This window comes from Chiloscyllium punctatum, chromosome 3, assembly GCF_047496795.1.
Source record: "Chiloscyllium punctatum isolate Juve2018m chromosome 3, sChiPun1.3, whole genome shotgun sequence".
NCBI classification, from domain to species: Eukaryota; Metazoa; Chordata; class Chondrichthyes; order Orectolobiformes; family Hemiscylliidae; genus Chiloscyllium; species Chiloscyllium punctatum.
In genome coordinates, this window is record NC_092741.1 from 93,841,995 (window position 1) to 93,864,759 (window position 22,765).

Consider the following 22,765-nt stretch of genomic DNA (forward strand, 5'->3'; position numbering starts at 1 on the left):
GCTTCAGGAAGGTCAACCCCCCCCCCCCCCCCTCTCTCCCGCTGTCAACTTTGCATATAAGTCATCTATGTGAGGGATTGAATATTTATCCAGCTTGTCATTTATTTAAAATCCCCACAAAGGTGAACCGAGCTATTGGGCTTTGCAATCGGTGTGACTTGTGCAAACTGAACTGGTTTGATGATTTCTGCCTTTAATTTCTATCTATACATTTTCCCCTGTAAGGTAAATAGCAGTGGGTGGGCCTTGCTGAATCATGGAATTGCTTCCTGATCTATATGCCAGTTAGCCTGGTCTCCTTTGGTAGTCCCTGGACCTTCCTGAAAAACTTTGAGATATTTAATTAGAGTTTCACTTAGACAGTCATTTACTAATCAGAAAACATTGAGCCAATCTAGGTGAATCTTTCTCAGTCAATTTCACTTCATCAAGCTTGGGCCTGAGCCTTTTACTACGTTTGGTGGTAACTGAACCAGCTACCTCTCATGAGATACTGGAACTAAGGTTGTACCCTTAAGGTATAATGATTCCCTGGTTTAGGTTCTCAGTCTGGCTGAGATCTTGAACAGACTTAAGGTTTGCAGTCCAGGCTGAATTTTGTTAAAGACTGGTTCTGTGATCACTGAAACAGCCGTACCCATACCAACCTTCATTAGAACCAGGTGACTATTTAATAAGACATATGTTTTGATTAGTTCTGATTTGGATGTTACTAAGCAATTTAACTGTTCTAAACTAGCTGTAGGTGGACCATCCAGGATGTGTAGTCTCCTGGATATTGGCTTATGAGTTCTCTTATTCAATTTAGGTCCAGTGTAATTCTTTTGTTGTGTCAAATCCGTTTACCACAGCAACTACTACACTTGCCAGCCCGGATCCGGAAAACAGTTTTTAGGCTGAGCCTTGCCTTTGTTTTGGGCTTTGGCTATGGGCTGACCTAGAGATTATGTCCTGAGTGAGGTGATGTAGTTGCCTTCATTTTAGTGCTGTTCCCAAGCTCAGTCAGACTGGCAAGAGTGTCCACTTCCATTGGAGTACCCTGCAACTCATTTGCTCCACTTGCCACATTTTCCAATGATAAAGCCAGTTCTATTGCCTGTATGAAGTCCACTTGAGCATCAGTTAGTTGGTGCTTTTGTACGTTGCATCATTAATTCGTTTACCATCTGATCTCTCAGCATCGCATTAAGGGTTAAACCACAGTCACATGTTGTCTTAACTTCATTAAAACTCCTGACATGGATTCCCCTAATTCTCAAATTGCTGAGTAAAACTGATAGCTTTTCAGAATTCGAGGAGGTTTGGGGTCATAATATTCCTTAATTAAATCTATCAATCTTGAAAGATTTTTGTATCTATTGCTTCCGGAAAGGTTTCCCTCCTTATAACTAAAAAGCTGTGGGTCCACAAGCTGTCAGGAGAATTTGGCATTGCTTTTCATCTGATCCAATGTCATTTAATTAGAGTTTCACTTAGACAGTCATTTACTAATCAGAAAACATTGAGCCAATCTAGGTGAATCTTTCTCAGTCAATTTCACTTCACCAAGCTTGGGCCTGAGCCTTTTACTACGTTTGGTGGTAACTGAACCAGCTACCTCTCATGAGATACTGGAACTAAAGTTGAAAAAGAAACACTTTCTTTCCACATACTGGGCCAGACTTCGATGGCAGGATTGAATGAGTCAAACTTCCCGAATTACAGCATCATGCCAAAACAATTACCTCAACTAAAAGATTACTGTTGTGAGCGAATTTCTTCAGGAGCATGCTTTTCTCTCATCACCACTTAAATAACTCCACAGAGGCCTGTATCCTATCACCAAGTCACCCTTTATTTACACTTGGACAGTCGGAGACACTGATCCATCTCTATTAGAGCCAGCTCTCAGAGTAAACTGGATGTCTGACACTCTTGTTCTTATCTGTCAGCAAGGGCTCCCTGATTATACCAGGTTACCAGCCCCAATTAGGGAACTCATATTCTATGAGGTCCACCTGACTGACTTTGTTACAAGATTGTACATAGGTTTTCATACTAAATAAACTGAAAGTGGCATGATGTTACTATTCATTTTGACATAACTATGTCCAAATCATGTTGCATGATGTAGATTTAGTTTATTGGCAAGAAACTAAGGCTAAACCTGATTAACTTGAATGATAATTATTGGACTGCAGGTTACCTTCTGTTGGTAGAATATGATTTTCTACCAGAATACTCCCCGATAGTGAAGATGAAAATTTTCCCATGTGATGCTAAGCAGCAGGACCTGCATCAGAAAATCTTGGCTTGTTATATGTAAAGAATGGTATCATGCACTAGATATCCTGGCAGTCCTACTTTTGGTCCAATCAATATACACATAGCCACAGAACATCTAATCTTAAGCACTGAACAATCGAATTCAAAGTCTTCAATTTGTACGGATATCCAGTCACCCAAATTAAAGTTTGCACTGGAAATGAGACATTTAATTTTAAAAATTCAGTCATGGGATGTGGACATCACTCCCTATGTCAGCAGTTAATCAAATGCTCAAAAAAGCAGTTTTCGAGTCACCCACATTGCCGTGAGTCTGGAGTTGCATGTAGACCATATCAGGTAAGGACAATAAACTTGCTATTGTAAAGAACATTAATGAGCCAGTTTTTTTTTAAATTCAAAATGGACAGTGGTTATATGGTCACCATTTGGTTAGCTTTTAATTTGGGATTTTAGATAATTCAAATTTCAAATTTGTCATGGAGAGATTCAAGCCTATGTGCCCAGTGCATTAGCTTGGGGTCTGAATTGCTAGTTGCGTAACAATATTGCCTCCTCCCTATCTAATTTATCTTACCCCTATTCACTGTCAGGGCCGCATTCTGGTAGAGAAAATTGCCTCCCATTAAAATAATGGATCTCCTCTGCTTCTGTAAATTATCAGTCAGCTGATATCAGCTTTGGCTTTGGTTTGTTATCAATGAGTTAAATGCACACAACAACAATTTTAGTTAAATAGTACCTAATACATATGGTCATTGACTATGCCATTTGCCAATGAAATAGCAATCTGGAAACACCATGCCATTACATCTCTGCCCTTTATTAAATTGAAGATTTGTGAACTACATTAGATGTTTCGTCAATTCCAATTCCAGTGTTAAGTTTAATTCTGGCATAATAAAATTTTCAGATCAATTCTTAGGAATACTGTGACCAACATTCCCTTAAATTCAGGAATCTGCTGACATTTTACTAATCTTCCATTTAGAGTCATACTGCATGTAAACAGACCTTTCAGGCCAACCAATCCATGCACCTATAGCTTCCAGTTCAGTAAATTAGTGCCAGGAACTTGCATAATATGATTAGTTATGTGCAATATAATAAAGTCCTTCTAGATGTTTATGTATTTTTCTTCAGAAGGTTAAATCAATTAACCATAAGTGAATAGATTTTACACGATTTATGAAAAATGCAATTGTTAGATCAGAAAGTTGTTTCTTGTTTAATGCTATTTCTATTTTTCTTATGTAGACAATGTTATGTAATATTGAAATGGATCAGCAGTAGCTTTCATCCACACTAACAATAATTAAATTGATACTTGCTCTTTGGTTCACATCTGGAAAAGGAGGTGACATTGTTTGATATAAAATCTGTTTTGAGATATTTGGGAACCTTTATTTCTCATTAACATCAGAAGAAAAAATCTTCTTGTTTTGTGAAATACACGTGATTGCGGTTGATGTTTTAATAAGGTTATACGATTTTGGATTATTCTTATTCATCCATCCAAATCTATTTTTTTCCAGTCACATTGTTTCAATTAAAACACAAAGTAAATGTTAAAGCAGTCAGAAAGATGTAATATTAACATGTCTATGCACAATATGATTTAATAGAGTAGTGGGCTACATTTTTACCTCCCAGAGGAGCATGTTCACGTATGTGCACGCTTTGAAAGTGGTTTTCTTGAAGAGTGTCTCCCAATATCTTCAAAATGTACAAAGGTTTACAAGTAAAATAGTCAGTGGGAAGTGTCAGCAACTCTGAAGCCGGCAAGTAGCTTAAAGAGTGAATGATCTGGGGCACATTATCATCTATAGCACAGCACCGAGCCATTATTCATTGTGGCTCTTCATTTAACATCTTGACAAATAAATGAAAGGTTGAACAGTTGGAAGGGCGGCACGGTGGCACAGTGGTTAGCACTGCTGCCTCGCAGCGCCAGAGACCTGGGTTCAATTCCCACCTCAGGCGACTGACTGTGTGGAGTTTGCACGTTTTCCCCGTGTCTGCGTGGGTTTCCTCCAGGTGCTCTGGTTACCTCCCACAGTCCAAAGATGTGCAGGTCAGGTGAATTGGCCATCCTAAATTGCCCGTAGTGTAGGTAAGGGGTAGATGTAAGGGTATGGGTGGGTTGCGCTTCGGTGGGGCGGTGTGGACTTGTTGGGCCGAAGGGCCTGTTTCCACACTAAGTAATCTAATCTAATCTAATATTTGGGGACTTGTTTGATCTGGAAGCTGCTGCACTCTGTTCCTTAAGTCAATGACAAACGTAGTTATGTTTGCTACTTGCCTGTGAAAATTGCCCTCTAGAACCAGTGTCTGCCTCCCAAAAATTACTTAGCACCACTAATTATGTACCAAACACACAAGTGACCAAAATAAGACTTTTTCATTTCACAGTTACATTGCATAGTGTCACTCACACTTATGCAGTAAGGAGTTGGGACCCAGAAATAATAATGTCTGGTTCCCAGCCTTAGCTTTAAAGTATCATGTGAATGATTGCAGTGCAGAAGGGGCCATTTAGTCCATCATATCCATGTCAATCCTCTGTAACAGCAAATCAGCTGGTCCCATTCACCTGCCAATTCCCCATTGTCCAGGAAACTATTTTTATATTTTTCAATTCCTTTTGAAAGGCAAGATTTAATCTGCCTTTAATACACTCTTAGGCAGTGCATCCCAGATTCAAATCACTTCCTATATAAAAAGGCTTTTCCTCAGGTACATTTTTCCATTTGCCCTATATTGTTGTCTTTGTTTCTTGCCCCATTAACCAATGAGATCATTTTCTCTCTATTTATTCTCCTCAACCCCTCATGATTTTTAGCACCTCTATTATATCTCCTCTCAGTATTCTTAAAGAAGAACAGTCCCAACTTCTCCAATTAACTCTCCTAACTGAAGTTTCTCCAATGTTTCTTGCAAATCTTTTCTGCAACCTCTTTAAAGCCTTCAAATCTTTGCGTGACTGAAGTGTCCATATGTGGACACAACATTCCTAATACAGCACCAGCCCAAGCCTTATAAATCTTCACCATAATATCCTTACTTCTATATTGCTACACACAAAATCCAAGAACCCATTTGTCTTAAAAGTACTTGCTCGATTTCCTCTGCCAATGTCAATAATTTGTGCACATTTAAACCCAGGTCTCCTGTCTTTTGCGCCCTATTAATTGTTGTATTCTTTATTTTTGTTGCTTTTCTCCATTTTTCCTCTCAAATGTTATCATTTCTCACTTCACAGCATAAAATTTCATGGATGTATCAGTTCCTTCAACCAATTTGTCTATGCCGTTTTGCAGTATATTACTACCCTCCTCACACTTTCAAACTTTGTGTCACCATCACAAATTTTGAAATTGGGTTCTGTTCACCCAAGTCAACATCTTAATATATTGCAAGAAAATCAGTGGGCCTAATACCAATCCCTGTGGAACCCCAATGTATACCTTCCCCCAAGGCTGTTGTGGCAGCGTAGTAATGTCCCTACCTCTAAGCCAGAAGGCCTTGGTTCAGGAGCCTGAGATGGCATGTTTGAACAAAAAGTAAATGTTCTCTGCAACATTCTGTTTTCAGTCACTTAGCCAACTTCATATGTCCTGCTAGTGTGTTATATTCCATGGAGTTTGTTTGCTGGCAAGCCTATTATTTTATCAAGCAACTTTGGGAAGTTCAGGCATCAGTGTTGTTATCCTAATGAATCCTCTGATACCTCAAAAAATTCAACCAAGTTAATTAAACATGACTTGCTGTTAACAAATCCATGCTCTTTTTCCTTGATTACTCTACTGTCCTCTATGTGATTGTTATATCTTGCCTTGGATTTTAGAATTTTAGACATGCATTCCCTCCCCTCCATTGCTCGCCATCACGTGGACAGATTAGTGGCCACATTATGGGCTCCTCGCACTGCATTGATATTTTACAGTGGCTAGAGATGCCTATGTTACCTGCTGATGCCATCAGATGAATCTTGGCAGTTTGGTCACATGTAGGAATAGCTCCCTTCTGGTCAGGCAGCTAAAATCTAATGAGGGAAGGGCCTTCCAATGTTCTGGCCACTGCCAAATTTCTTGCTCTTCTCCACCCTCCCGTCACCCTCCTCCAGAGCGTTCATAACTGGGCTCAGTGATATTCAACCCTGCCCACACATTTACCTTTGTTGCTGGAGATAAATTCAATCTGTTAGTGTATTAGTTGCTGTCCCAGCAATGGGCATCTTTGCCAATGCTCCTGGAGAACTGCTGGTTGTCTGTTTGATTGGTAGCCATTGGGTGTGGGACCACTTCTCTGATGGGAACATAGAACTTCAGTTAAAATCAGACAATGGCCCGAAAACCATAAATCAGGTCAGGGTTTCCCAGCTATGAGGAGGTAGGCCCATCTCTGAATTTTAATCCAGTGGATGGGGGCCACTGCCAGAGTTCAATTTTTTACTCCCTGGTGTGATATGATATGGGAAAATGGAGAGAATGATAAGTTAGAATATCATAGAGAACTTTTTTTTGTGACTCTCCCCTCAATCCTTAAAATGGCCACTTCAGCATCTTACCATTGAGGGGCAACAATCTTACTTCCATGCATTTGCATTTCCTGAAAGCCCCATTGTGCCTTATGAATAAACCACTTCTAAATCTCTCTTTCCCCAAGAAAGAGGAAAGCACAAATTGGAGGCATACTTAGTTGCAGCTCACTCTGGCTATCGTCCAATTGTTTCTTCACTAGAACACACTGAATATTCTGTATCCAGTACCCTTGAGCCTTGGCAAGCTACCAGCCTCACTACATCATCGTGCCTGCTCTCCAACCACGAAAGCTATTTTAGCCCTTTAATCCTTTACTTTTACAGGAATACTCTGTCATTCCTCTTTCATTAGGTAAGCAGCATGTTTTTTGGTAAAGGCAGGCCATGATCAATTTTCCCCATTTGCTCCGATCTCATATTAAGGATGTATAAGGATCATCCCAACCACTCCCATGTTTCAAGCAACACTTACAGGGAGTATTGCCAATCCAAAATTCCTGATTAGTTAGACGGTATGATTCCTAGCAGCTATTTCCCACTGCAGTTGAAATTGGGAATGCTAGATCAGTCCTTTAAATTCTGATGAAGAATGATGAAACACAAATGTTATAAAGCAATTTTTTGGCACTTGAATTCAGAGCTTGGTATTTATCTGGGATCTTGCTGTTCTGATCGATTTCTGCATCAGCCAAGTTCAGTCTGTGTTCAGCACTGTTGCTGCTTAACCTGCTTCGTACTTGCAGCATTTTTTGCTTGAATCTTTGATATTAATCCTCAGTAAATACTAAGATCATGTTTGTTTACAATGTCAACACTTATCACTCTTAATAAGCATGCCTCTTTTTTCACACTAGGTGGCGATGTTAATATGTGCAGGATTTCTGATCGCTTGGATTCCATATGCCGTTGTTTCAGTGTGGTCAGCGTTTGGTACTCCTGATGCAGTGCCAGTTAAAGTTTCTTTCATACCAACTATGTTTGCAAAGTCAGCAGCAATGTACAATCCTATCATTTATCAGTTGATTGACTGCCGATGTGGGTTAGCAAAGCTTTCTGGCTGCTTCAAATCCTCATATTCAAAACCATCACGCCAGAAATCCCGGTAAATATCTCAATGGAGAGGAATCTTTGTGGATATTGATCCAGATTTTAGGTTTGATGATGCATTTTTAGGAATTAAATATTGCAGCAAGTCTAATAGGTCCTGGAAATCAACAGCACAATTATTGGACATCCTTAACCAATGAAGTTAAGTAAACAAAAGAGATATGTAAAAGCACAATGACGTAGAAAAGGTGAATACAGAGGGGAGAGAAAATTGGATTAGAAAAAAAAAGACAGAAAGTAAGGAAAGATGTACTGGCACTGAAAACAATCCAAAGAAATTCATCAGGTATCTGTCTTGTAAGAAAAAGTTGAATAGGTTAGGCCAGGACTCAATAGAATTTAGAAGAATGAGTGACAACCTTATTGAAATAGACGCGATTTTTAAGTGACTTGACAAGATAGATACAAAAGCTAGGGGGTGTGATGGATGACCTGACACCATAGAACCTGATATCACAGGTACTAAAAAGAAACAGTACAAGATAGCAGACAATGGCATATCCCTCCCAGATCATCTCAATGCATTCTATGCCCACTTTGAGCAGACTTTCAGCTGAGTGGTAATACCCACAAGAGAAGCTATCCCAATAGTCACTGCATCAGAGGTCAGATCAGTTTTCCTTCATGTGAATCCAAGGATAGCGATGCAACCAGATGGAGTGCCAGGCCGTGCACCCAGAGCATGTGCAGATCACTTGGTAGAGGTCTTCTCAGACATCTTCAACCTCTCCCTGCAGCAGGCCACTGTCCTTGTCTGTTTCAAGAGGGCCAACATCATCCCCGTGCCTACGAAGGCTCATGCAGCATGTCTCAATGACTACTGCCCAGTGGCCCTAACTTCAGTGGTCATGAAGTGCTTTGAAAGGCTGGTCATGGCATTAATCAATTCCAGTCTCCCCACTACTGTTGACCCACTCCAATTGGACTATCGGACTAACAGATCCACGTCAGATGCCAAATCACTTGCCCTTCACTCCTCACGAGGACATCTTGACACCAAGAAAAGCTACATAAGAATTCTACTCATTGACTACAATTCAGCCTTCACCACTATTATCCCCTAGAGACTGATTACTAAACTTAGTGATCTCAGACTAAGCCCCACTCTCTGCAACTAGATACTCAGTTTCCTGACCCACAGGCTACAATCAATGAAGATTGGGGACAATATTTCATCCTCACTAACATTCAACACTGGCAACCCCCCTGTGGTGCATACTCAGCCCCCTCCTCTCCTCACTGTATACCCATGACTACGTTGCCAAATACCAGAGTAATGCCATTTACAAGTTCGTTGATGACACCATCATAGTCGGTCGAATCTCAGATGGCGACAAAACAGCTTACAGACGGGAGATGGAAGACCTGGAAAAATGGTGCACTGAGAACAACCTAGCTTTCAATGGTGGCAAAACCAAAGAACTCATTATTGACTTTCAGCGGGCAGTTACTCTTGCCCCCCTACACATTAACAGCACAGAGGTGGAATGAGTGGAGAGTGTCAAGCTCCTGGGACTGGTCATCCACACCAAGCTTTCTTGGAATCTTCATGATGCACTGGTTACAAAGGCCCAATAATGTCTCCTCTTCCTCAGGCAGCTGAGGAAATTTGGCGTGACATTACCTGGTATGGCAACTGTACCATTCAAGATTGGAGACGGTTACATAGAGTGGTGAACCCGGCCCGCACAATTACAAAGGCCAACCTCCCATCTATAGAATCCACCTACCAGGCCCGCTGTCCAGGAAAGGCTGCCAGCATTCTCAAAGATCCCTCCCACCCTGGCAATGTTTTTCTATAACCTCTACTACTGGGGAGAAGGTACAGTAGCCTGAACACATGCACCAGCCAGTTTTGCAACAGTTTCTACCCTACTGTTGTTAGAATACTGAATGGACTCAAACTCTTAGCATTCACCTGTACCTGTGTTTTTGTTTTTGTGCTGTTACCTAGTATTTACTATCTATGCTACTTAACTCTGTGATCTGCCTGTATTGCTCACAAGACAAAGCTTTTCACTGTGTCTCAGGACATGTGACAATAAATTCAATTCACTGGCAGTTATAGGAAGACACAAAAGCGGCAGATGCAGTCAGGTAGATGGGTTGACTCTAGGAAAGGAAAGAGGAGTCGGCAGGTAGTACAGGAGTCTCCTGTGGCTATCCCCATCACAAACAAATGTGCTGTTTTGAAAAATATAAGGGGCGACGCACTTTCAGGGGAATGTAGCATGAACAGCCAAGTTTCTGGTACTGAGAATGGTTCTAATGTTATGAGGGGTATGTCAGGTTCCAAGTGATCAATTGTGACAGGGAACTCTCTAGTCAGAGGCACAGACAGATATTTCTGTGTTCAGCAGTGAAAAATCAGAATGCTGTGTTGTCTCTCTGCTTCCAGGATCAAGGATATCTTGGAGATGGTACAGAATGTACTTAAAGGGGAGAGGGACCAGCAGGAGGTCATTGTACACATTGGTACCAAAGACATAGGAAGTGAAAAGGATGAGATTCTGAAGGGAGAGTATGGAAAGTTAGGCAGGAATTTACAGTAAAGGTCCTCGAGGGTAGTAATTTATGGATTATTCCAGCAGCTATGAGCTAGTGAGGGTAGGAATAGGAGGATAGAGCAGATGAATGTGTGGCTGAGGAGCTGGTGTATGGGATTTTTGATCGTTGGAATCTCTTCTGGGGTAGAAGTGACCTGTTCAGGAAGTAGGATTGCACCTAAATGGAAGGGGGCTAATATACTGGCAGGGAGAGTTGCAAGAGTTGCTTGGGAGGATTTAAACTAGTGAGGTGGGGGGTGGGGGTGGGGGTGAGACCCAGGGAGGTAGTGAGGAAATCTCTCAATCTGAGACTGATACTGTTGAGAAAGGGAGCAAGTCAAACTGTCAGGGCAGGCAGGAACAAAGTAGCGAACAAGGTAGGACTGATAAATTAAACTGCGTTTATTTCGGTGCAAGAGGCCAAACATACTTAGGAATATGGGACTGGGATATCATAGCAATTTACAGAGACGTGGCTCAGGGATGGACAGGACTGGCAGCTTAAATGTTCAACATACAATCCTTTAAGAAGGATATAAGGGGGGCAAGAGACGAGGGGGAGTGGTGTTTTTGATAAGGGATAGCATTACTGCTCTGTTGAGGGAGGATATTCCTGGGAATACACCCAGGGAAGTTATTTGGGTGGAACGGAGAAATAAAAAAGGGATGATCACCTTATTGGGATTATATTATAGACCCCCTAATAGTCAGAGGGAAATTGAGAAACAGATTTGTAAGATTTCAGTTATCTGTAAGAGTAATAGGATGGTTATGGTAGGGGATTTTAACTTTCCAAACAGACTGGGACTGCCATGGTCTTAAATTACTCTCCATCTAAACTCTTAAGTGTTAACAAGAAAATTTTCTGATTCAATATGTGGATGTAACCATTAGAGAAATTGTAAACCTTGACCTATTCTTGGGAAATAAGGCAGTGCAAGTGACTGAGGTGTCAGTGGGGGTGCACTTTGGGGCCAGCATAATTCTATTAGTTTAAAATAGTGGTGGAAAAGGATAGACTGGATCTAAAAGTTGAAGTTCCAAATTGGAGGAAGGCCAATTTTGATGGTATTAGACAAGAACTTTTGAAAGCTGATTGGGAGCAGATGTTCTCAGGTAACGGGACAATTGGAAAATGGGAAGCCTTCAAAAAAATATGATAACGAGAGTTCAAAGACACGATATTCCTGTTAGGGTGAAAGGAAAAGCTAGGTGTAGGAAAAGCTGGATGACTAGAGAAATTGAGGTTTTGGTTAAGAAAAAAGAAGGCAGCATTTGTCAGTTATAGACAGCAGAGATTGAGTAAATCCTTAGAGGAGTATAAAGGAGTGTACATAAGAGGGAAATCAGGAGGGCAAAAAAAAGGGGATAAGCTAGTTTTGACAAATAGGCTTAAGAAAAATCCAAAGTTGGGGGATGTACTAAACAAGTATTTCAGTGTTTACTGTGGACAAAAAGATACAGAAGACATAGAATGTGAAAAATGTCCATATTATAAAAGGCGGAGGAGGTGCTAGATATCTTTAAATGCTTAAAGGTGGATAAATCCCCAGGACCTGATCAGGTGTACCCTTGAACTCTGTGGGAAGCTAGAGAAGTGATTGCTGGGTCCCCTGCTGAGATATTTGTATCATCAATAGTCACAGGTATGGCATTGGAAGACTGGTGGTTGTCTAATGTTGTGTCACTATTTAAGAAAGATGGTAAGGAAAAGCCAGGGCACTATAGACTAGTGAGCCTGACATCAGTGGTGGGCAAGTTGTTGGAGGTAATCCAGAGGGACAAGACTTACATGTATTTGGAAAGGCAAGGACCGATTTGGGATAGTCAGCATGTCTTTGTGTGTGGGAAATCATGTCTCACAAACTTGATTGAATGTTTTGAAGAAGTAATGAAGATTGATGAGGTAATGAACCTTACCTTACTGGACTTCAGTAAGGTAAGGTTCCTCATGGCAGACTGGTTAGCAAGGTTAGAGCTCATGAATTACAGGGAGAACTAGCCATTTGGATATAAAACTAACACAGACTAGATAGTGGTGGAGGTTTGCTTTTCAGACTGGAGGCCTGTGACTAGTGGTGTGCCACAAGGATCAGTGCTGGGTCCATTGCTTTTTGTCATTTATATTCACATCCAAATCATTTATATAGGAGGTATAGTTAGTCAATTTGCAGATAACACCAAAATTGGAGGTGTAGTGGACAACAAAGAAGATTACTTCAGAATACAACAGGATCTTGATCAGATGAGACAATCAGCTGAGGAGTGGCAGATAGAGTTTAATTTAGATAAGTGTGAGGTGCTACATTTTGGAAAGGCAAATCAGAGGAGGACTTATACACTTAATGGGAAAATCCCAGGGAGTCTTGCTGAACAAAGAGTCTTTGGAGTTCAGGTTCATAGTTCCTTGAAAGTAGAGTTGCAGGTAGATAGGATAGTGAAGGCAGTATTTGGTATGCTATATTTTATTGGTCAGAAAATTGACTATAGGAACTGGGAGGTCATGTTGTAGCTGTACAGGAGATTGGTTAGGCCACTTTTGGAATACTGTGAACAGTTCTGGTCCCCCTCCTGTTGGAAGGATGTTGTGAAACTTGAAAGGGTTATGAAACGGTTTACAAGGATGTTGCCAGGGTTGGAGGATTTGAGCTATAGGGAGAGGCTGAATAGGCTGGGGCTGTTTTCCCTGGTGTGTCAGAGGCTGATGAGTGACCTTATAGATGTTTATAAAATCATGAGGGGCATGGATAGGATAAGTAGACAAGGTATTTTCCCTGGGGTGAAGGTTTAGGGTGAGAGGGGAAACTTTTAGAGGGACCTAAGGGGCAACTTTTTCACTGAGGGTAGTGCGTGTTTGGAATGAGCTGCCAGAGGAAGTGGGGGGGGTGGACTGGTACAATTGCAACATTTAATAGGCTTCTGGATGGGTAAATGAATAGGAAAAGGTTCAGACAGATATGGGCCAAGTGCTGACAAACGAGTCTGGATTAATTTAGGTCGTTTGGTTGGCATGACGAGTTGGACCGAAGGCTCTGCTTCCGTGCTGTCCATCTCTATTACTCTATGACTTCTATGTGGCAAGGTTATTACCCCTTGTGGGAGAGTCTACCACCAGAGGGCCTGATCTCAAAATAAGAGCTCATCATTTCAGACAGAGATCAGGGGAATTTATTCTTTCAGACGGTAGCAGAACTGTGGAGTTCTTATTACCACTGAGGGCTGTGGTGGCTGGGCCATTAATTATATTCAAAATTGAGATAGACAAGTTTCCAATCAGTAAAGAAATCAAGCAAAAATGGGAAAGGGTAGGAAAGTGGAGTGGGGGATTTTCAAATTAGCCATGATTGCATTGAATATCAGAGCAGACCCGATGGGGCTCAATGGCCTGCTTCTGCTCCTAAATCTTGCAGTCTTAAAAACGAAATTATAATTTAAAGTTTGCCATTTCTATAATTTCTTAACACAAATCACAAGCTGAAGCAATAGCACTCTACAAAATGATTGCTTACTTTCTTTGCTAGAACAATTGATTGAGTCATCAACAGCAATTTTTTCTGAAAATAGTACTTTGTTAATTAACTTTTAAATAAGGCAATTTCATGAAACTCATGGTGCTTAAGGGCTATCCTCCTAAAGAAGTGAAAGTAGTCATCAACTTAAGGCAATTCACAGGTTAAGTTGCTGGCTAATTTGCACATTTATAACTATCTAACATTCATCCACATACCTTTAATTTTCAACAAAGTCGAATCATGGATGTAGATTTCAGACTTTGCCATCCATATGTAAACATCACCTTAGAAGGAGCACAGAAATAAGCAGCCAGCAGACAGGATAGCACACTAGCAATATTAATGGAAACAATATCTCTTGAGTTCCATAATAGATTTTCGATTCTTATGAATCAGAATAGCATCCATAATATTGAAATACTTTTGAGAATGGATTAGCATTGCTGCAATACTTTATTTTATGTTATATGTTATTATTATCTTATATAAGGATAATACTCTTTACAGTTTTGACATTCGCTTATATCGTGGGGTAATACTTATGAATCTTTTCATTTGGCTATGTGTCGGTGTGTGGCAAGGTAATAATCTTCATTTCATATGTTTGGGCAGGTTTCTCTTCTGTGTCCTTGCTAAAATTATGTCCGTTAAAGACAGGAATGAAACAAAATCTAGCAATAAGATATATTGTAATGTCAACATAATGACCTGAATTTTTTTCCATCAGCATCCATTGGGTCCAGCATTCTTCCCTGTCTGACACATATACATAAAGAAAAGAGGTAACCCAGGTTACCAGTTCAATTTTCTTTTTGACCCAGTCATGGCCACTATTGGGTTGACCATAGAGACTGATGGGTTTCAGGAATTGACAGTAATGACCATGAGATCTTCTAATGAAGGGAAGGCTAATTAGGAGAAGTTGCATTATGTGTCAGCCTTAGTTTCTGCAGATCTCTAATGGCTGATATTTCTTTAGTCTCATATTTCTAATACAAAAACAAAATATGCAATGGGTCAGGCAGCATCTGTGGAAAATGAGACAGTTAAATTCTCAGGACAAGATGGCTTTCAGTCAGAACAATGTTTCCAGTGTTTTTCTTTCTTGTATTTCTAGCATCTACAGTTTAATTTTGCTTTTGTATTCTGATCTCCGTTTTCACTTTTTAAGTACTAGTCTAATTCTTCTGGTATTCCTCAGAAATTCCACCAGAGGTTTGTTCCTTGTTAAAGGGAAGGCTATCAGAAGCCTACTCTGTATCTTTAGTGGTCTTCAACCTCAGACAATGCATTAAAGATTGTTTCACACCAATTAAATCAGATTATATTAGATAAAAGCAAAGTATTGCAGATGCATGCAGACTTCCAACCTCCAATCAGCATTTACACAAACTACTCAGCAAAAACCTTTATTTTCTATTGTCAATTATCAAAGAAAGCAGGCAATGAGATCATGAGGACACATTTATTTAATAATTTGTAGCAGTTAAACTTTAATTTTGAGATTAAAACCATTAGTTGATAAGGATAAGTGATGTGTTGTGTTAATTTAAACATTAGAAAGATAGTTAAGTTTCATTATAGCAATTCAGCAATAATTGTTAATTATAAATTTATAGCTGAGATTAAGTTCAGAGATGATATACCTTAGTGACATTAATTTAGTATTGTCAGGTCTTGCAAAAATCACTTGCTCAAGACACAGATGTTTGTATCCCTCTTGACTTTGTCAGGGCAGAGAGAATGAACAGAGGTTTTACACAGCAAGACAAGTTACTGGAAGAGGGAGGAAGAAATGAAGGTGGACTGTCAGCAGGAGACAGTGTCCACCCAAATTGTTCAGTAGCTGAAAATGTGTTGCTGGAAAAGCGCAGGTCAGGCAGCATCCAAGGGGCAGGAGAATCGACATTTCGGGCATGAGCCCTTCTCCTGCTCCTTGGATGCTGCCTGACCTGCTGCGCTTTTCCAGCAACACATTTTCAGCTCTGATCTCCAGCATCTGCAGTCCTCACTTTCTCCCCAAAGTGTTCAGTAACCAAGTCTTTGACTTGAACCTCAGTGGGGAACAGTTTGTTAGATGCCTCTGCTTCACTACAGATTGTCTCACTGCAATCTGCCACCTGCTGTTAGAACAACTAGAGCTACAGAGCAGAGAAGGTACAACATTGAAAGTGCTATGAAGACCAACTTTGGCCACGAGCATTAAGCCCCTTCCAGGCTGGTGAAGGCAGTGTCTTTTACACCTCTCAGGTTTTTAGATTTGCATTCAAAAGAGAGTTAAATGCTATACCCGAATACATTCCAGTCACCTTTGCAGAAAGAAAATCAGACAGAGGAAGTACACAATTTTGTGAAGTTACTGAACTGAGGGAGGCTGCAGACAGTTTTGCAGGATGATACCGTGTAGTTTTTTTTTCCATAGAGCTGGCTCATCTTGTGTCTGCACTAAGTGTGCAAGTAGCCTGGAGTAGCTGGCTAACAAGCAACAGTGACAACACTGACAGAGTGGCTATAGTGGGTGGATGAATGCTGTCATGATGGTTTCATGCATCAGAAGCAATGGATGTAGGGTAATTCCAGATACCGATCCAAGCACCCATTTTCAGACCTTTTCAAGTTTCATGACTAAAATCTTTGGACATAGTCACAAACCAATCATTGCTAATGATTCAGTTTCCTTCTGTGGTTTCTATTTTGGGCTGATGTAGTGTTATTGCATCTTTGCCATTCTATTTTAGTCCATTTACTTTAAAGACTGCCTTGTCCTAATTGTGTAATCGAACCTACCTCAGAGTTTGGCTAATGGTGCCTGGAGGTCTCTGTGAAGGTCATCAAGTCACAATTAGACTTGGCAATGTCGGAGGGTCCTGACATAGCTTATCTTAATAGTTAGCCAGGAATAGTTTGAGGAACTAAATGTTTCTCTAACTCCTAGCTGACTATAAACTGATCCACCCCAACCCCTGAAATACTGACCCCATCCGAAATGTCTTCCCAATTGCCCAGAGGCACTCAAATTCCCTCCTTACACTCAGCCCCAACCCAATATCTGACCCCATAGGCACTCAAAACCCCAATATACAAGCCAATCTTCCAGAGGATGCTCACTCTAGTTAAGGATCATTTATAAGGTTCACTGTTTCTTCTCTTTATGTTGAAGGTTTGCATTCAGTTCACCAAATAGAAACAACGTTTGCAACCATCCTCTTACCTCCTTCTACCCAGGATCTCCTGGGCTTGACAACCCCCACTCCCCAGCCAACTCCTACCCAATTTCTTTCCTGACCCCATCCACCTGCTACCTTACCTCTTTACCCACCTGGCAGCACATCTGACACTCAGCTGCCACCCAGCCTTTCACTTGCCACCATGCACTTTCATCCATCTGCCCCAGACACCTCACTGATCTGCTGCCTTAACTCCTCATTTACCTCACACAATTATTTTCACTCAGTAGCTGTCAAATTGATTTTGAACCATTAAACTATGGAATCCAACAGGTACTGCCACAAAATGTGTCATTGTTACAGCATAGTCCATTCCGCTGCTGCTGATGGAGACTGCTGCACAGGTCTGCTTCCAGCTGGGAAGTGTCCTGGCCCTTCAAATGAGTTTCTTAACTGAACCTCAGTAAATGGGAAAGGTTTTGTCTGAACTATGTTAGAAATAGGGATGCTGACCCAAGTTAGAAGATTTAGACAATTCAACTTTCTTGTACCTCTCAGTTTAATTCCATATCTCCAACATTTGATGGTAGCATAGAGCAATCTCAACTCCAGCACCTTTGATTTCATTGGATATTAGGGTATGTTAGAACTAAACTGCTGAACAGCTTGCACTCTAATGTTATGCTCTGTCTGAAGGGATTCATTCAGAAGGACAAATTTGGTCCATTGATAAGGATCCATTTGACAAATAACCCCTTCCATTCTTTTGGGAATACTTGTAAGTGTCCTGTGGAAGACTTCTGGTGCTGATATTTTGCCAAAGGGTAAACTGTTGGGGAAAAAACCTTTCCAAATGATGCAATAAATGTTGTGAGCAATTTAGATTGTTTCTCAAGGGGTAGTTGTTGAAAAATATTATTTTCAGCGATCGTCACAAAAATTGAATTTTTCCCGAATGTTGTTAAGCTCGGTCTTTAGATGACATGGAATTAATTTAACATCCAACTGCTTTGTTCAGTTGTAAGATTAATGCAAATTTTGATAGATCTGTTGGGTTTTGTCACTGCAGTCATCCCCAAGCAACAGCTTATTGGTTCTGTTACAAATGAAATAGTCCCTCGTTTGAACATAGAGTGAAATCTATAATTCATCTTTGGCAAGAGTGGATACATATTTGTCTTGGTATAAATATCCACACTGACCTTTTTTGGATATGGAGTGACATGATATGCCTTTGAGATTTCCTAATTCTTTGACCAACTGTATATTTTAGCTCTGAGGTTTATAGGCTGATCTAGTTTACATTCTAGTTCTTCTGCTCTGCAAATCAGATGCATGCAGGCTTGCTGCTTAGAGAGAATGACTCTGGTTAAGGATTTTTAAGTTAAGTTTTCTTTCTTCTGTTTGTGTTGAAGGTTTGCATCCAATTTGCCCTGTGACCTTGAATCCAATGCCTCCTGTTCCAAGTAATGTTTTGCATAATGGCTAAAGAGAACTCTATTCTGACAGCTGTTCAGAAAGAGCCAAAACTGCTAGCCTGTATCTTGCCTCAAGAGCATAGTCTTTCCTTCTATTAGGGTAGCAACACACCAGTAGATTCAATTTTCTTCTTTGATCTTGTCAATAAAATGCATCTCCACATCATTGATATCTTTTATTTCATGGATCATGTCAACTTTTGCCTTATTCTGTACAAGCTTCTTTGTGCAACATATAACTTGGAAATGACGTGTCATCTTACAAAGATGGCACTTTGGAATTTTAGGGCACATTTTGCATCTGTCTATTATTCCTGCCACACTGGATGATTGTTGTATGCATTTCCTATCTTCCATACTTTTTGACTGCCCTGTTTGAGTCAGTCAGTCATTTTTAGGAACAGTTTCCCCTGGCCACTCTAACTCACTGATTTGATTTTGCTTCCTGACATCAGCTTACCTGCTTTGTTAAATTTCCTTTGTTAATGTTAACTCAATCCTAGACTGTGTATGGTCAGACCCAATTAGTTATCTAAAGCAAACTAAAGTTATCATGCAGGTCCTTGGACTCCTCCATCGCCAGACCATAGCAACACGACGGCTGGAGGAAGAGCGCCTCATCTTCTGCCTAGGAACCCTCCAACCACAAGGGATGAACTCAGATTTCTCCAGTTTCCTCACTTCCCCCCCTACCTTGTCTCAGTCAAATCCCTCGAACTCAGCACTGCCTTCCTAACCTGCAATCTTCTTCCTGACCTCTCCACCCCCACCCCACTCCGGCCTATCACCCTCACCTTGACCTCCTTCCAACTATCGCATTTCCAACGCCCCTCCCCCAAGTCCCTCCTCCCTACCTTTTACCTTAGCCTGCTGGACACACTTTCCTCATTCCTGAAGAAGGGCTTATGCCTGAAACGTCGATTCTCCTGTTCCTTGGATGCTGCCTGACCTGCTGCGCTTTTCCAGCAACACATTTTCAGCAGTTATCTAAATCAGTCATGCTCACATTTCTCTGTAAGGCTACAGAGATTATCGATAAGAATACCAATAGTTTCCCCTTGTTACTGGAAATATTTATTAAATTTAATAATTAAAACTAAAGATTATTAATGAATTCTTACCTGCAGTCCTCTTTTCTGTACAATGTTATGTTGGCTCCCATTGGTAAGGTCTCACTATGAGGACTGATGAACACCTCCAGACTGGAAATAAGTTATGGGTGGCATGGTGGCTTAGTGGTTAGCACTGTTACCTCACAGCGCCAGGAACCCAGGCTCGATTCCAGCCTTGGGCAACTGTCTGTGTGGAGTTTGCACATTCTCCCAGTGTCTGCCTGAGTTTCCACCGGGTGCTCCGGTTTCCTCCAATAGTCCAAAGATGTGCATGTCAGGTGAATTGGCCATGCTAAATTGCCTGTAGTGTTAGTGTTATACAATAAAGTTTACTAAAAATATTGGATCAATGATAAATTGCAACAATGTGCTAGAGGATAAGCTTAAAAATTATAATGTTATATAAACATTACAATACATTAATTTAAACTGTTATTGAAACTGTACTAAAAAGTTTAATTCTTATCCTATGTTGAACACAGGAAAACATGATTAATATCAAATAGTAAGAACTGAAATGTAATACTTTTAATTGTAACCTTGTGAAAATACATTCCCTCTCATTAATTTCTTTATTTTGATTTAGAACAGTCTCAGTGATTGGAGATTGTAATTCCGTGGAAGAGAATGAAACTAAGCTGGAGAGCTGAAGTTGGACTGAAGAAATTGCTTAGAAACTTTCCTTTCAACTTATTAATTGATAATCAACTTTTTCTGGACAGACCTCAATTCACAATGACCAAATTTTTTTAAAAAATGTCTTGAATAGTAATTATATTGCTTTGTAGGTACCAATATGGAAAATGTTGTACTTTTGCCTGTATCAATCTTGATAACATCATAAAATTTATGATTTCTGGTGCATTTCAGTAGAGATTTAATATTTGCTTTCCCTGAGAATGCTTATCTAAACACAGTAACAATCAGCAATGACTAATTCAATATTTTAAAGTGCAAATATTATGTATTGTAGTAAATGTGCTGAATAGTTCTGCTTGAAGTATGTTGATGTGTTTTTTTTCACACATATTTAACATACAATCTTATTTATTGATGATGTAACCTTCTAGAGAAGGACTATTTGTGATTGATGGAACTGTTGTGATTAATGATCATCAAGTAAATATATTTGAAGAGTATTACTGATTTTGTGATAATATCTAGGGTGGTGCAATGAACAAAAGCATTAATTTGTTTACAATATGTAACTTTTTTTTCCAATTATTCCTTTTTCAAAAAAATAGCAAAGGAATATCCAGAATATTTTTTCAGCTTCCAAGAGTGAAAAGCTATCATAGTTATGCACATTGTTACTGTTTAAATAGTATCTTCAAAATGTAATATCAGAAGACAAAACTTTATTCATTCTTAATAAATTTTAGCATTGATATACATTTTAAGATATCATCTCATTTTTTCTGCTTCTAACTTCATAATTTCTATGACTTAAATACCAAAAACCTACTGTGCACGTATTAAAGTTGTCATTTAATACCAATGTAGGTGAAGACCAGAGTTCTATGTAGCAGCACAGAAAAACTGAGCAAATTGTACCTAATTATGGCAACCTAGCCCCATTACAATTCAATGTATAAATTCAGCCCTGTCAAAGAGTCAATGAGTTATCCAGCACAGAAACAGGCTCTTCAGTCCAACCATAATTCCAAACTAAACTTGTTTCACCTGTCTCCGCTTGGCCGATATCCCTCCAAACATTTGTTATTCACGTAGTTCTCCAACTGTCTTTTAAACATTGTAACTGTGCCCACATCCACCATCTCCTCTGGAAGTTCATTCCACACGAACCACTCTGCGTAAAAAAGTTGCTCATCGTGTCTTTTTAAAATCTTTCGCCTCTCATCTTAAAAATTATGTTCCCTAGTCTTGGGCACCCCCATTCTAGAGAAAGATGCTTGCCATTCACCTTATCTATGCCCCTCATGATTTTATAAACCTCTATTAGGTTATCCCTTAATCGGTTACAGTCCAGTGAGAAAAGTTTCAGTTTATCCAGCCTCGCCTTAAAACTCAAACCCTCCATTCCCGGCAGCACCTGTCAACTGCATGGCAACTAAAATGTGTTTTTGCTATTTGAAACATTAAGGAATTTAACTGAATTCCTATGGGCAGACAGCATTAGACAATAGGGAGAAGTTCCCAGCCTCTTAGCAGAGAGGATTGAACAATAGGTACAGAAGTTAGCAGTATTGGAATGTGGTTGAATAAATTGTATTGTAAAAGCCGAAGGATAGGTGATAAAAGGGTTTGATAAACATCACCACCTGTAACTGGTCATCAACAGATCATGCAGTCACATGATTGACTTGATTGGGTGTCTATGTAATCAGTTAATAACACAATCAATTTGCAATTATTTTGTAAATGATAAGGTGGGCTGAAAACAAATGTCTCTCCTTTATTCAGGGAAGCAGCTTCTGGACCCCAGAGGCTTTCTTTTCACCACTGTCGCATCGATAAACTCTTTGATATTGGAAGTGGCTCAGGGTATGGAATGATGCATTTAGTCTTTCTGCTCCAACAACTTCTATAAAGTTGATTCCAGAACTGCACGGTGTTCTAACTGTGACCTAACCAACGTCACCACCCTGCTCGAAAACTCAATGCTTCAGCTAAAAAAAAAAGCAAGTATTCAATATGCCATCTTAACTGCTTTATCTACCTCTCCTGCTACCTTAAGGGACTGGTGGACATGCATACCAGGGTCCCTCTGATTCGTCCTATCACTCATCATGTATTCCTTTCCCTTGTTTGTCCTGTGCAAGTGCATCACCTCAGATTTCTCTGCATTGCTTTCCATGTGCCACTGATCAGTCCATCTATATCTTAGGGCGGCACGGTGGCACAGTGGTTAGCACTGCTGACTCACAGCGCCAGAGACCCGGGTTCAATTCCCGCCTCGGGCAACTGTCTGTGTGGAGTTTGCACATTCTCCCCGTGTCTGCGTGGGTTTCCTCCGGGTGCTCAGGTTTCCTCCCACAGTCCAAAGATGTGCAGGTTAGGTGAATTGGCCATGC

At 40.3% G+C, this 22,765-nt stretch overlaps 1 protein-coding gene across 2 annotated transcripts in view; it reads left to right on the forward strand.

The window, feature by feature from the left end:
- The window catches only part of opn5 (opsin 5), a 60,968-nt gene extending 39,897 nt beyond the window's left edge, over window positions 1–21,071 (forward strand). For both annotated transcript variants that reach the window (XM_072556598.1, XM_072556607.1), the window contains exons 6-7: window positions 7,663–7,910; window positions 20,317–21,071. In XM_072556598.1, the coding sequence (XP_072412699.1) occupies window positions 7,663–7,910; window positions 20,317–20,380 (312 nt within the window). In that variant the 3' untranslated portion in view covers window positions 20,381–21,071. The remainder of the gene's footprint in view (window positions 1–7,662; window positions 7,911–20,316) is intronic.
- Window positions 21,072–22,765: the final 1,694 nt, after the last annotated feature.